A 17,725-nucleotide genomic window follows, 5' to 3' on the forward strand; every position below is an offset into this window, starting at 1 on the left:
GGTCTTTGTTATGTTTGTTTTTTGACGACCTCCCCCACCAGTCTTTTTTTTTCCGCTACATTTTTTGGGAAGCAAGTGATAAATCGTTTCTTTTGCGTTTAACAGATATAGCGTACACTGCATCTAATGAATAAGTTAACAACAACCCTTTCTCGGTCACATTTATTAAAAACATAACCGCCTAGGACGATTGATCTGTAATCTTTTAATTACTAACAAGGCTTCTCAACATAACGTAATTGACACAGAACAATGATTGCCCTGAACACGTCAATCGAATAGGGCCTCAATAGTTGAGTGCGCATGCGTACAAGCGCACAGGTGGTACTTCTAAAAATAATAGTCGGAGAGTTACCTGTTATTGAGATGGCCTCTGATTAACAGCAATATATTGCAAACAAAACATTAGGTCTTAGGTTTATTCAACTTATTTTGTAGTGTAGAGTTTTTTTGCCAAAGTTTGATAGACTTTCAAAGTCATTTGTGACATTAATTTAGCAAAAAAAAACGTTATTTATATGTGCAAATAACCGATATATAGCCTGTAGTCTGTGCAATTAACCGGATGTTTTGTAGTGTTATACGGGCAAATGGTTCCGTGTTGGTTGAAAATAGTCGATTAACCGAATTATGCTATAAACCGATGTGCAAATAAGTGGAGATGACTGTATTTAATTCAATTTTTTGTTTATAATGTTGGAGTCTCTGTATTCAATGTGTTTCTGGCCATTCCAACTGCCAGTCTGTGTATTCAATGTTTTTCTGGTCATTCCAACTAGATTTTATCTCCCAATAATTTCCTGAGTTCACAAAAAATATATATTAAAGGAATGCTAAACACAAATATGAGCCTACTGTGTTGGAAAGATGCATATTCAGTCCACCAATACATACCGACAGTTTAAAAAATTAGAAATGCGTAATTTTAGAATTAATAAAAAAAAAAAAACCAAGATTTTTGCTACTAACTGGGGTCAGCCATCTTGCGTCCTCTTTGGTAGCCACGCCCACAACAGCTAGACGGGAAGTGACGTCAGCTCTTACTACATTGTAGTAAATGCAATACAAAGAAATCTAAAACCTCTGACCTAACCTGATACAAAAAAGCCACTAAACAAAGATGGATTATGACAGTGAGCACGAAATGGATAGCAAAGAGTTTTTTGAAGAGGCTGGACACAGGCAGGATTTTGGGGTTTTTACAACCATTTGAGTTTGAACCAATGTACACTGCTGCCGAAATAGGAAAGTGTGCTGTGGTCGATTCAACTGATTCATCAACAGATGATGAATCACAAAATAAAGTGTAAATAACGAGAAACCATAAACACAAAAGAAGAAAACACAAGATGGCAGCGATTTCGCCCAAAATCATGAATTGACAAGTAATAAACACGATTAGAACCAATAATAATGTAAACGCGTATTTATTAATTTGCTTCAGCCGTGTATCTGGTGTTGTCACAGAAAATGGCAGAACAGCGTTCCGGCATGTTTGTTTGGTGACACTGCGGTGATGCCAACCGTGATGGTTGACACCATTTCGTAAGGCTGAGCGACAGCGATCTGCAGTAACAAGGCTCATATGCTTCAGCATTTACTAATTCCTGACATGATGCATTTTTCACAATGTGACTACATGCTCACCAGCATGGAAGAAAAATGGATGCGCTCATTATATACATGTTTTTCGTTGTATTAATTAAATATTCCAATGTACTTGTTGATATAAAGCAGTAATGTACATTAAATATCGTTGAATATGCCTACCAGGCCAAATGCCTTGTTTAACCTTTCCTTTAAGAAATAGAAAGAAGTTTAACCTACTACAAATATTAGGACCACTAGAAACGCTCTGGATACAAGTAAATTTATTTAAAGTGTAGTTTTAACCTTATTAGTCAGAAACAATGACTGCTAATTCAGGACAGTCCCTTTAAATGTATAAACTTGGCAATTTTGATTGTCAGTGCATTATTATATATCTGCATAAATATACATTTTAGTTTAGCTCATGATTTTCTGTTTTCCAGGTGAACAGGGAAAAGCTGTGACAATAAATAAAGAAACTCTTTCCGCGGAGGAAAGGAAGAAGTACGACGATGGTTGGCAGAAGAATGCCTACAACCAGTACGCCAGTGACATGATCTCGCTCCACCGGAGTCTGCCCGACGTTAGAGACAAGGAGTAAGACTTCAAACGTTCACTTTGTCATCAAGTTAAAAACAGACCCCAAAAATGTTTTGCCAAGTTGTAGTCAAAATCAGGGATTGACTTTATTACCCATATGGTTAAAAATATCTTGGTTCATATGAAAGTAATATGTCCCATTAGAACGCCAAGTGGGACATAACACTTCGACGTCATACAACGATGTCATCATTTGCAATGCTACAATCTCGGAGGAACATCAAGTTGAGCAATATAAATTAAGATTGATTATGAGTAGTAAACTCGCTACCATTTCGTGTCATGTTCATGTCCCTTGTGAAATAATTTTCATTGTTACTCGCTAAATATAGAATACTACATGAGTGGCCATTAGATACCATTTATATTACAAGTTGTTTTAAAACATAACAAGTTTGTAAAATAAATGGTATCTGACGGACACGAATGTTGCATTCTATTTCTTACATATCCTGAAAAAACTGTTTAAAATAAATTTAAATGCCTTTTCCAACGAAAACCTGTTTATGGACCTTGTGCTTATAGTTAACTTGTGCATCACAGACAAGTCAGTTTCTGGTTATCTTGTACGTCAAGGAGTGATTGATTCGACCGTTCTTTTTTCTTTTTTCGTACTGGATGGTATGGCATTGGTGACCTGGTGATCTCCTAGGAGCAGCCAGTCATATGTCTTTAAGATGTTATGGCATGTATATGTGTTAACAAAAATAATGAATAATGTTCTCACCAACATACCACTAGAGACATTGATTTATTAATCTTCGGCTGTTGGATGTCAAACATTTGGTAATTCTGACATATAATCTTAGAGAGGAAACTGCTACATTTTTCCATTAGCAGCAAGGGATCTTTTATATATTCACCATCCCACTGACAGGATAACACATACCATGGCCTTTGATATACCAATCGTGGTACACTGGCTTGAACAAGAAACGGCCCAATTGGCCAACCGACGGATATCTAACCTAGACCAACTGCACATGAAGCGTACACTTTACCACTGGGCTACTTCCTGCCCTCTACATTAAATATATGCAGCTATAATTATTGCTCTCTCATGGGAATACATATTTACAAAATTAACGTATAGTAAAATATATATTGGTCTTTGTTTCAGGTGCAAGGATGAGAAGTACCGCGACAATCTCCCCGACACCAGTGTAGTCGTGTGTTTCCACAACGAGGCATGGACGGTGCTGTTACGAACAGTTCATTCAGTTATCGACAACTCGCCGCCACCTTTACTAAGGGAGATCATTCTAGTCGATGACTTCTCTGACATGGGTGAGTTCAACAAGGTGTCATGTGACACTTATAGAATTGATCATGGTTTCATCTTATACACAAATAAGTACATATGTACATACAAATTAAAAAGTAAAAGTGAATAAGATTATCATTAAGTCATTAAGTGTTTATAAATAAAGACAATTTATGGATATACCTAGCCTAAAATGTATTAACTAGGGGGTAGTAAAAAAGGAATCAGGTCACGGCAATATAGGGATTTCTTTATTTAGATAAAAACAGCATTTTTAAACTAAAAAGAACACTTCTTCTTATATCCATTTTGGTCACTGGGTCAAGAGAGATATAGGACATTATCTTCTGTCACACAGGCTATTCCTTCCAAAGAGTAGAGAAAGTCTTTTATATATACTTTTCCATAGACAGGACAGTACATACCATAGCCTTTCATATCGATTATGGGGCACTGGATAGATATAAAAAAAATAAAAACAGTCCATCAAAAGCAATTGATCCTTCGCAGCTGAGTCAGGTGTCTTATCACTGAGCTGCATCAGTCAAGTGTCTTATCACTGAGCTGCATCCCAGCTCTTTTACGGTATGAAGTTTTCAGCTTGTTAAATCAGATCATTTCAGCTTTTAGTTTTAAGTTAGTATCACATCCGCCGACCACTGTTGCACTTCATCTGTGATGATAAAATCTAACACAGGAAGTAGCATTACACGGCATTACGTGCCTAAGCCAGGGAATTGGACAGGCAGGGATTCGTAATCCAACTCTTTCTGTGCTATAGTGTGTTCGTCTGTCTGATAAATGAATGACATTGCCATTATTATTATTATTATTATTATTATTATTATTATTATTATTATTATTATTACTATTATTATTATCTGTACATATGTCTAGAAAATGAATGCCATCACCATTGTCATGTATGTGTACATATGTCTGGAAAATGAAAGCCATCACCATTGTCTTCTATATCGGAATCTCTGTCAAGGCTGGGGATGGGATGTGGCCCAGTGGTAAAGTGCTCGCTCAATGCGTTGTCAGTCTGGGATTGATCCCCGTCGGTGGGCCCATTGGGCTATTTCTCGTTCCAGCCAGTGCACCACGACTGGTATATCAAAGGCTGTGGTATGTACTATCTTGTCTGTGGGATGGTGCATATAAAAGATCCCTTGCTGCTAATCGAAAAGAGTAGCCCATAAATTGGCGACAGTGTGTGTCCTCTCTCAATATCTGTGTGGTCCTTAATCATATGTCTGATGCCATATAACCATAAATAAAATGTGTTGATAAAATACAAATGGAGTTTGTATGGAGCTAGGTACCTGACAGCTTTGACAGCTGACAATGTAACAACAAAATATTTGCAAGAGATATGTTGGTGAAATTCTGCATTTTAGTAACTTCTAAAGAGCCCCATTTAATCTTTTAATTTATGGGGATAGATGAGAGGATTTAATTTTTTTATTGTACTGGCTAACTGTTAAATGTACACAAAAACAGGCATACACTGTTGATGTCTATGTATATGTATATGATATAACAGATCTATACCACATAAAATACACATTTTTAATTTAAAAAATTGTCTCAAATTTAAAGTCTTCTGGTGATATATTAAAACATTTGTTAGCAAATACACACACATTTTCTTATTTCAGTTTATAGAAAAGAAAGGAATGTTTGTTTAAGGACACCTCAGTACATTTTTAAACTCTTGCTGTTGGGGTGTGTTTGGTCTTGTACTTGGTCTAGAGGAAACCTGCTTTTGTTAGATAGGCTCCTCCTACTGAATAGCAACAAGGCGTATTTTATATACACCTTCACACAGATCTGACAGTACATACCACAACCTTAGACATGCCAGTTGTGGGGCACTGGCTGGGGGTGAGAAACCCCTCCCCTCAATGGATCTACTAAAGGAGATCGATGCTGTATGCCTCAATTAAGTGTTGTACGACAGTTACATCCTGACTTCAGCTAAAAGACTGCCATGGTGTTTTATATAATTATACAGAGAACACTGCATGAGTGACGATTTTTGATCCTAACTAATATAAAGGTAGTGTTCTTTTTCTTACATATCCTCAAGGACTAGGTTTAAATTATTGTAATCTTACCACAAGTTGTATCTAACAAGCGATCTAAAGATTTTTTATCATATTAGATATAAAGGTAGTATTCTATTTCTTACATATCCTCAAGGATTACGATATAAAGGTAGTATTCTATTTCTTACATATCCTCAAGGATTACGATATAAAGGTAGTATTCTATTTCTTACATATCCTCAAGGATTACGGTATAAAGGTAGTATTCTATTTCTTACATATCCTCAAGGATTACGATATAAAGGTAGTATTCTATTTCTTACATATCCTCGAGGATTACGATATAAAGGTAGTATTCTATTTCTTACATATCCTCGAGGATTACGATATAAAGGTAGTATTCTATTTCTTACATATCCTCGAGGATTACGGTATAAAGGTAGTATTCTATTTCTTACATATCCTCAAGGATTACGATATAAAGGTAGTATTCTATTTCTTACATATCCTCAAGGATTACGGTATAAAGGTAGTATTCTATTTCTTACATATCCTCAAGGATTACGGTATAAAGGTAGTATTCTATTTCTTGCATATCCTCGAGGATTACGGTATAAAGGTAGTATTCTATTTCTTACATATCCTCCAGGATTACGGTATAAAGGTAGTATTCTATTTCTTACATATCCTCAAGGATTACGGTATAAAGGTAGTATTCTATTTCTTGCATATCCTCGAGGATTACTGTAGGTTTAAAACAAATTAACAAAAATGTATTTATGGCACTTGCACTTAGACTTCACAGAACAATCAGTTTCAGGTTAACTTGTACATCACAAAGCTATCAATTTCAAACGTGCCTGTTTGATTGGATGATATGGATGTGGTGACTGGGTCATTACGTAGGAGCAGCCAAATGTGTATCTTTAAATTGATACATGTTATGGGTGTGTATTATCATAAATATTAAAGATGTTCTCACCAATGGGAGTATAAGAAACTATTTGTATTGTAACGTCATAGCCCATTTGTAAAGATCTAGCTTGATGTGTGGTTGGTTTGGGATCGATTCCCATCGGTCGGCCCATTGGGTTATTTCTCTTTCCAGCCAATGCACCACGACTGATATGTCAAAGACTGTGGTATGTGCTATCTTGTCTGGGATGGTGCATATAAAAGATATCTTGCTACTAATGAAATTTTGTTTAGCATGTTTCCTCTCTGTAAGACTATATTTCAAAGTTTCCAAATGTTTGACATCCAGTAGCCAATGATTAATAAATCAATGTGCCCTAGTGGTGTTGTTAAACAAAACAAACTATATCAAGTTCATCACATTGGAGCAGCCAAATATGCCTATACATATGTGTGTTATGTGGTCATCATGAATAAAATGATGTTCTCACCAATGGGATTGTACGACAGCAGCCAAATCACCTGAATGGGAGTGTAAGACATTGTATTTGTAAAGATGATACATGCAGATCACCTGAATGGGAGTGTGGGTGTTGTACCGCAGATCACCTGAATGTGTGTAAGACATCATAAATAGTGTAAGACATTGATGTTCTCACCAATGGGAGAGTGTAAGACATTGTAAGAGATCACCTGAATGGGAGTATAAGACATTGTATTTGTATTGTACCGCAGATCACCTGAATGGGAGTGTAAGACATTGTATTTGTGTTGTACCGCAGATTGAATGGGAGTGTAAGACATTGTATTTGTGTTGTACCGCAGATCACCTGAATGGGAGTATAAGACATTGTATTTGTGTTGTACCGTGTGGGAGTGTAAGACATTGTATTTGTATTGTACTGTACCGCAGATCACCTGAATGGGAGTATAAGACATTGTATTTGTGTTATACCGCAGATCACCTGTGGTATTTGTGTTGTACCGCAGATCACCTGAATGGGAGTGTAAGACATTGTATTTGTATTGTATTGTATTTTGTGTTGTACCACAGATCACCTGAATGGGAGTGTACCCGCAGATCACCTGAATGGGAGTGTAAGACATTGTATTTGTATTGTACCGAGATCACCTGGGAGTGTAAGACATTGTATTTGTGTTGTACCGCAGATCACCTGAATGGGAGTGTAAGACATTGTATTTGTGTTGTACCGCAGATCAAGACATTGATTTGTATTGTATGGGGAGTATAAGACATAATGACATTCAATGGGAGTGTTTATTTGTGTTGTACCGCAGATCACCTCAATGGGAGTGTAAGACATTGTATTTGTGTTGTACCGCAGATCACCTGAATGGGAGTGTAAGACTCCCCTGAATGGGAGTGTAAGACATTTTGTGTTGTACCGCAAAGTTAAATACATTTGTAAGACATTGTATTTGTCCAAGGTACTGGGTTCAGATCCCAGTCGAGGCATGTTTTTAATCCAGATACCGACTCCAAACCCTGAGTGAGTGCTCCGCACCAATGGGTAGGTGTAAACAGCACCGACCAGTGATCCATAACTGGTTCCTGAATGGGAAAGTAGTAAGAAATGTCAGTATTGTTTGTGCCGATTGTTACCTAGTGGCGTCGTTAAATAAAACAAACTTTTTTGTATTTGTGTTGTACCGCAGATCACCTGAATGGGAGTGTAAGACATTGTATTTGTGTTGTACCGCAGATCACCTGAATGGGAGTGTAAGACATTGTATTTGTGTTGTACTGCAGATCACCTGAATGGGAGTGTAAGACATTGTATTTGTGTTGTACTGTACCGCAGATCACCTGAATGGGAGTATAAGACATTGTATTTGTGTTGTACTGCAGATCACCTGAATGGGAGTGTAAGACATTGTATTTGTGTTGTACCACAGATCACCTGAATGGGAGTGTAAGACATTGTATTTGTGTTGTACCGCAGATCACCTGAATGGGAGTGTAAGAATGGTGTTGTACCGCAGATCACCTGAATGGGAGTGTAAGACATTGTATTTGTGTTGTACCGCAGATCACCTGAATGGGAGTGTAAGACATTGTATTTGTGTTGTACCGCAGATCACCTGAATGGGAGTGTAAGACATTGTATTTGTGTTGTACCGCAGATCACCTGAATGGGAGTGTAAGACATTGTATTTGTGTTGTACCGCAGATCACCTGAATGGGAGTGTAAGACATTGTATTTGTGTTGTACCGCAGATCACCTGAATGGGAGTGTAAGACATTGTATTTGTGTTGTACCGCAGATCACCTGAATGGGAGTGTAAGACATTGTATTTGTGTTGTACCGCAGATCACCTGAATGGGAGTGTAAGACATTGTATTTGTGTTGTACCGCAGATCACCTGAATGGGAGTGTAAGACATTGTATTTGTGTTGTACCGCAGATGTACCGCAGATCACCTGAATGGGAGTGTAAGACATTGTATTTGTGTTGTACCGCAGATCACCTGAATGGGAGTGTAAGGGACATTGTATTTGTGTTGTACCGCAGATGAATGGGAGTGTAAGACATTGTATTTGTGTTGTACCGCAGATCACCTGAATGGGAGTGTAAGACATTGTATTTGTGTTGTACCGCAGATCACCTGAATGTATTTGTGTTGTACCGCAGATCACCTGAATGGGAGTGTAAGACATTGTATTTGTGTTGTACCGCAGATCACCTGAATGGGAGTGTAAGACATTGTATTTGTGTTGTACCGCAGATCACCTGAATGGGAGTGTAAGACATTGTATATGTGTTGTACCACAGATACCGCAGATCACCTGAATGGGAGTGTAAGACATTGTATTTGTGTTGTACCGCAGATCACCTGAATGGGAGTGTAAGACATTGTATTTGTGTTGTACCGCAGATAAGACATTGTATTTGTGTTGTACCGCAGATCACCTGAATGGGAGTGTAAGACATTGTATTTGTTTGTACTTGTACCGCAGATCACCTGAATGGGAGTGACATTGTATTTGTGTTGTACCGCAGATCACCTGAATGGGAGTGTAAGACATTGTATTTGTGTGTTGTAAGACATTGTATTTGTGTTGTACCGCAGATCAAGACATGTTGTATGGGAGTGTAAGACATTGTATTTGTGTTGTACCGCAGATCACCTGAATGGGAGTATAAGACATTGTATTTGTGTTGTACTGCAGATCACCTGAATGGGAGTGTAAGACATTGTATTTGTATTGTACCGCAGATCCCCTGAATGGGAGTGTAAGACATTGTATTTGTGTTGTACTGTACCGCAGATCACCTGAATGGGAGTGTAAGACATTGTATTTGTATTGTAAGCAGATCATGGGAGTGTAAGACATTGTATTTGTGTTGTACTGTACCGCAGATCACCTGAATGGGAGTGTAAGACATTGTATTTGTGTTGTACTGTACCGCAGATCACCTGAATGGGAGTGTAAGACATTGTATTTGTGTTGTACCGCAGATCACTTGAAGAAGCCTTTGGAGGACTATGTGGCCAAGCTGAAGAAGGTGAAGGTTGTGCGCACGAAGCAGCGTGAGGGTTTGATCCGAGCTCGTCTCCTCGGCTTCGCGGCTGCCCACGGCGATGTGATCACCTTCCTCGACTCACACTGCGAATGTGCGACAGGTAAAGTGGGCAAGATGGCACAATCACGGGATATCACAATCTTCATATAATCTATAATCTAATAAATATATATATATATATATAAGTAAATAAATCATGACAGTTATTTGGTTTTATGAATAAATATATATGAAATTGTATAAAACTGTATAAAACGTTTAATTTTATGAATTTAGAACATTTATGTAAATACAATAATTTTTATTAGTTAAAATTTTTTAAAGTTTATTTATTAACATTCAGTTACTTTTTTCTATTATCATTAATGTTGCAATTAAATTGTACTGAGTTTTTACTTTGATGTACCTTTTAGATAGTTAAGTATATACATTTAACGGTAAACATTTTGTGACTTGCTGCTTCAAACATTAAATTTGTTTTATAATTTGTAAATTATGAATTTTGTTCTGTGTACAGTTTACCAATGATAAAAAAAATTACTCATTTAATTATTCTGTTTTTGTTTACTTTCAGCATTTTCTTATATTTTGTAAAGATACTAACCAATTCTTTAAAGGAAATAATTATAATTTGCAATCTAATATATATATATATATATATATATATTTATTATTTATTTTCAGCCATTGTAATGTTTTTGACAATCTTGCCTTTGATGTGTGTTTAGAAATGACTAGTGTGAATTATTTTTAGGTTGGTTAGAGCCATTACTTGACCGCATAGCGCTGAACAAAACTATTGTGGTGTGTCCCGTCATTGACGTGATCGAGGACGACTCATTTAAGTACCAGTACGGCAGTGCCAAGGCCACCAGTATTGGGGGTTTCGACTGGAATCTGCAGTTCACGTGGCACAGCATTCCCGACTATGAGAAAAACCGCCGGTCTAAAGATATACTCCCAGTCAGGTACAGATTGTCACCTACAGTAAACTCGGCCCATTCCGACTGCTATATCAACACAAAATATATGTGGATTTTCTTTTTCATATTTAATTTATAAGGGATTTTGGTTTTGGTTTTCACAGAAATATACATAAATGACTGTTGGATTTCTCAAAATAACAAATATTGGACATCCAATAGCTAATGTCAATATCCTCTAGTGGTATCATTAAACAAAACAAACAAACTTTAACTGTTGGATTTCACTCCCAAGTGGATAAGAAAAAAGTAGACAATATGAATTATTCTAAAATTAAATTTTGAAGTCATTTAAATATGGCCATCACAAATTTGTCAAAATTTCCACTAGACAATTAGATCATGGAATCTGTTTTGTAAATTTGATCATTGAAACTGTTTTGTAATTCAGATTATATAAGAGATATTGTGACATAGCTCTTTTAGATTATTATTTTTAAAAAGGGAAGAATACCATATTCATGATATTCCAGTTTCAGTGTCTAAAACAAATTGAATATGGCACATATGGCACTTTTAGTTGTAATATAAAAAATACCTTTCCAAGGAAACATGCATATCTTGTGAAACTGAATTATATAAATGGTCAGTTTATGATTGTGAAAAAGTACAAACCAATTTTAAGTTTCATTTAAATTTTCTGTTTTTAAAAAGATGAATGGTTTTCCACAAAGATTATTTATACTCTTGATTTTTTGTGTATTTTGTAAATATAAACTCAAAGTGAGTTCTTGGTTATCTTCATATATTTGTTGATTTAGCAGTTTGAGACACAGCCGACCAGTAATTGCAATGGCATTGGCCAACATCTGCACACCATCCTGGGAACTGGTTTCTTTCTGTTGTAGTTGTATACTTGTCTGAACCCAGCAGTTACAAAATAATATTGTCATGTTTTGGTACACATGTATGTGAAAAATCATTAGTATTCCTGTTTAATTTTATTTAATAAAAATTTAACAATTTTTTGTATGTTACATTGTGGATTTTAATGTGCGGAAATTTAAAAATAGTTTTTATAATTTTTGTTTTTAATTGTCAAATAATCACTGATTGTGCAACATTTTCAAAACACATTTTATAAATTACTAAACAAGCAGTGGTGATCTAGAAGAGAACATTTGATTTACAGAGATTGTGGTTTAGACAAGTTGTGTGTGCTAGACAACCTTCTTCTATTCCTGGTACTGCGTGTCTGTAGGTTTCATTTCCCCATGGTCCTTAATGGCTTCTTAGTCCATGTCTTCTCTGCTCTTCGCTTCTTGTCTTGTGTGTGTCGTGGAGGTGGTGACATTTGTCGCCTGTCACACACTGAGTACCATCCACCTGTCGGGATATCAGAGATACGGTATGACGGCATCTGGTAGTTTTATAGGAAAAACTAATTTTCATTAGAAAGCCCAATGGAAATTAATTATTTGAATATCAAATTTAAATCAACAATAGTTCAGCAGTGCCTTTCTTAGAGGATTACCAAGTACATGTGTTCTCATAATCATTCATTTGTGCATCCATCTTTTCAACCGTCAGTCCTTTCATCCATCATTCCATCCATCCGTCCGTCCAACTATCCATCCATCCATCCATTCATCCATCCCATCCTTTCATCCATCATCCTTCCATCTATCTATCATCCTTGCATCCATCCATCCATCAACCTTCCATCCGTCCAATCATCCATCAATCCATCCCATCCTATCATCCACCATCCTTGCATCCAGCCATCCATCCATCCATCCATCCATCCATCATCCCTTTACACACAGGGATACAGACATTCTTTTCAAGAGGAATGATAAAAGTGTATTATCTGATATTTAAAGTGCAGTGTTTCTGGAGAACACTCTGTGACTGGGTTATGTTGAGTGGTTTATTTAATCTGCACTCTCACTGTTATGAGAGAAACCACATGTATTTCATTGACACATTTTCTTGTCTGGTGCACACATCAGCACACATCTGTGGCAGAAAATAAAATAAATGATATTATTCATAGTGAACAACTTGCCTCTGGACAAAAAACTAGACACTCGAAAGGAATGCTGAACATGTATTTTAATAAATTTGAGTAAACCCTCAGTGCAGAGAACATAAAACCTGGATCTAGTGGACAAATCATAAATGGTATATAATGACACAAGTACAATCTGTTTATAGTGGACATAGGTCAAGCCTGGGTATAGTGGACATAAGTCAAACCTGTATATAATGGATATAGTAGGCATAAGTAAATTGATATATAGTTATTTACACACGTCACCTATTTAAATATAATAATATTTATATTGATTAATAACACCTAACTACTGGATGCCAATAACACTTAAATATCACAAGTCTTTATAGTACATGTATGTCCCAGTAAAACCTGTAAGCACCAATTTAACTTATGTTTAGTTCTAGGATTTTTAAAACTGTCTTGCATGGGGATGGAAGGGGGTGGGGGGGGAGGTATCATCATAGGAATTTTGTTTATTGTTCTTGAAAAGGTGCATTTTTGAATATTATGTGCTGGAAGTAACAGGAGGGAGCATGCATCCATACTGCCCCCTGGTAGAACTCACTTGTCTAGCTGGTCATTTATTACTCTGTGTGTGTGTGTGTGTGTGTGTGTGTGTGTGTGTGTGTGTGTGTGTGTGTGTGTGTGTGCGCGTGCGCGTGCGTGTGTGTGTGTGGTGCTTTCTGTCTCACTTCTCACTGTGCATGTTGTGTGTTTCTACAAATTAGTTTTGCCTTCTGTGTCCTGTCTGCATGTTTTGACCAATGCCAGCATATCTCACAACTAGCAGCCATGTTGTTTTATTGTTTGCTTTAACAGACAGTGATTGCTTTGTGCCTGTTCAGTTCAGTTTTAACAAGACCTGTTTTGTGTTCTAGTGTTTTTAACTCTTTATTTGATTCTACACGATATGTCTGGCAATTTTATGCATGAAGCTTTCAAGCTTGAAACTTTCAAATTAAAGAGATGATTTTACATTATGCTCATTTTTACATACACAATTGTTTTTGTTCATGTCATTCATTTTTTAGAGGTAGATATAATTTAGCCTGATGTGCACAGACTTTTTACTCATTCCTTACTAACTGGTATAGGTAGAATACTAATGGGACCAACCCTAGTTATTAGGCATATATTTTTGGAAATTACAGTTGTTTTTTAACCTTTAATTAAGTTACACATTACTCACAACTTCTTGTTTAATTGAATTATCAATTATTGTAAATCCTGTGTTTCTGCTTATCCTAATGATATTTGTAGCTCAAAGTACATGTTATGTGAAAAAAACCCATATATAGCTTGGTAACTAGATTTTAAAGGTGCTCAATCATAGTTACAACATGAGCCTGGTGTAATGCTACGGAGTGGTCGCTGGGACAGAACAGGCGCAGTTCTCTTAGTCATCCTCAACAGATTCTTTAGTGAAAATAGTTTGTTCTAGCGATACTAGCTGACATCATTGAACTTAGTGAGTGAACCATTATACATCTTGGGTTGTGCCTCCCTTCCCTGCCAACTTTGTAGACTGTGTGTCATAATTAACATCCAATACCAAATGTACATTAATTTACCTACGATGAAGTTGCATAAACACTTCCTTTCATAATTTTTTGTTTTTGTTTAATAATGTTCCTTGTTTGTTCAGTTAGCACATTTGTCAAAGGTGTGGAAAACACTTCATGTTTGAACATAAACACCAATTGTTTGGAAAATCCATTTGTAACACTAGTAACAAGATGAAACTAACATGTATGTGTGTCTGATAGTTACTGACACAGAAAGTTAATTTCATTGCCATGGCTTTGGTTATTAATATGTTTATTAGGATTTACCAAACCCCTTTTCCAGTGTGGTGGCTATGTAAAATAAAGATTTTAAAATATTAATTACTTAAGGATGACACATACTGGATTTTCATCCCAGTACCGGCTACCACACATAGTGATTCACATCCCAGTACCGGCTACTCCACATAGTGATTCACATCCCAGTACAGGCTACCACACAGTGATTCACATCCCAGTACCGGCTACCACACATAGTGATTCACGTCCCAGTACCGGCTACCACACATAGTGATTCACGTCCCAGTACCGGCTACCCCACACAGTGATTCACATCACAGTACAGGCTACCACACATAGTGATTCATGTCCCAGTACTGGCTACCACACATAGTGATTCACATCACAGTACAGGCTACCAGACATAGTGATTCACATCACAGTACCGGCTACCCCACACAGTGATTCACATCACAGTACAGACTACCACACATAGTGATTCACGTCCCAGTACTGGCTACCACACATAGTGATTCACATCACAGTACAGGCTACCACACATAGTGATTCACATCACAATCACAGTATCGGCTACCACACATAGTGATTCACATCACAATCACAGTATCGGCTACCCCACACAGTGATTCATGTCCCAGTACCGGCTACCACACATAGTGATTCACGTCCCAGTACCGGCTACCACACACAGTGATTCACGTCCCAGTACCGGCTATCACACACAGTGATTCACGTCCCAGTACCGGCTACCACACACAGTGATTCACGTCCCAGTACCGGCTACCACACACAGTGATTCACGTCCCAGTACCGGCTACCACACACAGTGATTCACGTCCCAGTACCGGCTACCACACACAGTGATTCACGTCCCAGTACCACTTATGACACATACTGGATTTACATCCCAGTACCGGCTACAACACATAGTGATTCACGTCCCAGTACCGGCTACCACACATAGTGATTCACATCACAGTACTGGCTACCACACATAGTGATTCACATCACAGTACCAGCTACCACACATAGTGATTCACATCACAGTACCGGCTACCCCACACAGTGATTCACGCTCCAGTACTGGCTACCCCACACAGTGATTCAAGTCCCAGTACCGGCTACCACACACAGTGATTCACGTTCCAGTACCGGCTACCACACATAGTGATTCACGTCCCAGTACCGGCTACCACACATAGTGATTCACGTCACAGTACCGGCTACCACACATAGTGATTCACGTCACAGTACCGGCTACCACACACAGTGATTCACGTCCCAGTACAGGCTACCACACATAGTGATTCACATCCCAGTACCGGCTACCACACATAGTGATTCATGTCCCAGTACCGGCTACCACACATAGTGATTCACGTCCCATTACCGGCTATCACACATAGTGATTCACGTCCCATTACCGGCTATCACACATAGTGATTCACGTCCCAGTACCGGCTATCACACATAATGATTTACGACACATAGTGATTCACATTCCAGTACTGGCTACCACACATAGTGATTCACGTCCCAGTACCGGCTATCACACATAGTGATTCATGTCCCAGTACCGGCTACCACACACAGTGATTTACGACACATAGTGATTCACGTTCCAGTACCGGCTACCACACATAGTGATTCACGTCCCAGTACCGGCTACCACACATAGTGATTCACGTCCCAGTACTAGCTACCACACATAGTGATTCACGTCCGTGTACCAGCTACCACACATAGTGATTCACATCCCAGTACTGGCTACCACACATGGTGATTCACATCCCAGTACTAGCTACCACACATAGTGATTCACGTCCGTGTACCAGCTACTACACATAGTGATGTACATCACAGTACCGGCTGCCACACAGTGATTCACATCCCAGTACTGGCTACCTCACATAGTGATTCACATCCCAGTACCAGCTACCACACATGGTGATTCACTTCACAGTACCGGCTACCACACACAGTGATTCACATCCCAGTACTGGCTACCTCACATAGTGATTCACATCCCAGTACCGGCTACTACACATAGTGATTCACTTCCCAGTACTGGCTACCTCACATAGTGATTCACATCCCAGTACTGGCTACCTCACATAGTGATTCACTTCCCAGTACCGGCTACCACACATAGCAGTACCAGCTACCACACATAGTGATTCACATCCCAGTATCGGCTACCCCACACAGTGATTCACATCACAGTACCGGCTACCACACATAATGATTCACATACCAGTACCAGCTACCACACATAGTGATTCACATCACAGTACCGGCTACTTCACATAGTGAATTGTAACAGCTCATCGGGGACGCTATACAAACTTCTGTCTCACTAATCACTGACAAATAACTGTTAAACCACTGTCCTGAACAGACAACCCAGATAGCTGAGGTATATGCCCAGGACAGTGTGCTTGAACCTCAACTGAATATAAACACAGATTGAAAAACACAGAATGAAGTTATAAGGAAATAAAATGTAATGGTGTATTTTGGAAACAAAACCTAATTGTGGAGTTCACATAGAACCTCCCTGTAAAGGAAGCCTCTGTCATGCACCATGTAGTACATGGCACATGTTGGGCTGAGTCTGCAGTCTACAAGTGGTGACCTAGAGACTGGCCTAAACTGACACCAGGGGGATTGTGTAACGAGGAATTGTGTAACTCCTGGGAGGGATTGGCCTCCTTTCCTGTGACACACTTCCTGGCAAGTGACGGAGGTAAATAATAATAACCTCAAGTGGGCCAAATGAAGGACATAAATTGTTGGCCATATACCCAAGTTTTTGTCTTTCCTGGGCGGGTTTTAATAATATTGGTGCTGACTCATATGACTGTTGGTTATCATGTTCAGAAAGTCATGTTAAATACTAAATTGTTACTGGTGTCAATGGTGTAGTGGTTTAAAATTAAAGCTAGTATATCTAGGAAGAGGGTTTGCATC

General features: G+C 38.2%; 1 protein-coding gene across 3 annotated transcripts in view; it reads left to right on the forward strand.

Moving 5' to 3' along the window:
• Positions 1-17,725, forward strand: part of LOC121380956 (polypeptide N-acetylgalactosaminyltransferase 5-like) — a 219,654-nt gene that overhangs the window by 182,047 nt on the left and 19,882 nt on the right. For all 3 annotated transcript variants that reach the window (XM_041510005.1, XM_041510006.1, XM_041510007.1), the window contains 4 exons: positions 2,034-2,187; positions 3,311-3,477; positions 9,904-10,068; positions 10,723-10,936. In XM_041510005.1, coding sequence (XP_041365939.1) covers positions 2,034-2,187; positions 3,311-3,477; positions 9,904-10,068; positions 10,723-10,936 — 700 coding nt within the window. The remainder of the gene's footprint in view (positions 1-2,033; positions 2,188-3,310; positions 3,478-9,903; positions 10,069-10,722; positions 10,937-17,725) is intronic.

This window comes from Gigantopelta aegis, chromosome 9 (assembly GCF_016097555.1).
Source record: "Gigantopelta aegis isolate Gae_Host chromosome 9, Gae_host_genome, whole genome shotgun sequence".
NCBI lineage: Eukaryota > Metazoa > Mollusca > Gastropoda > Neomphalida > Peltospiridae > Gigantopelta > Gigantopelta aegis.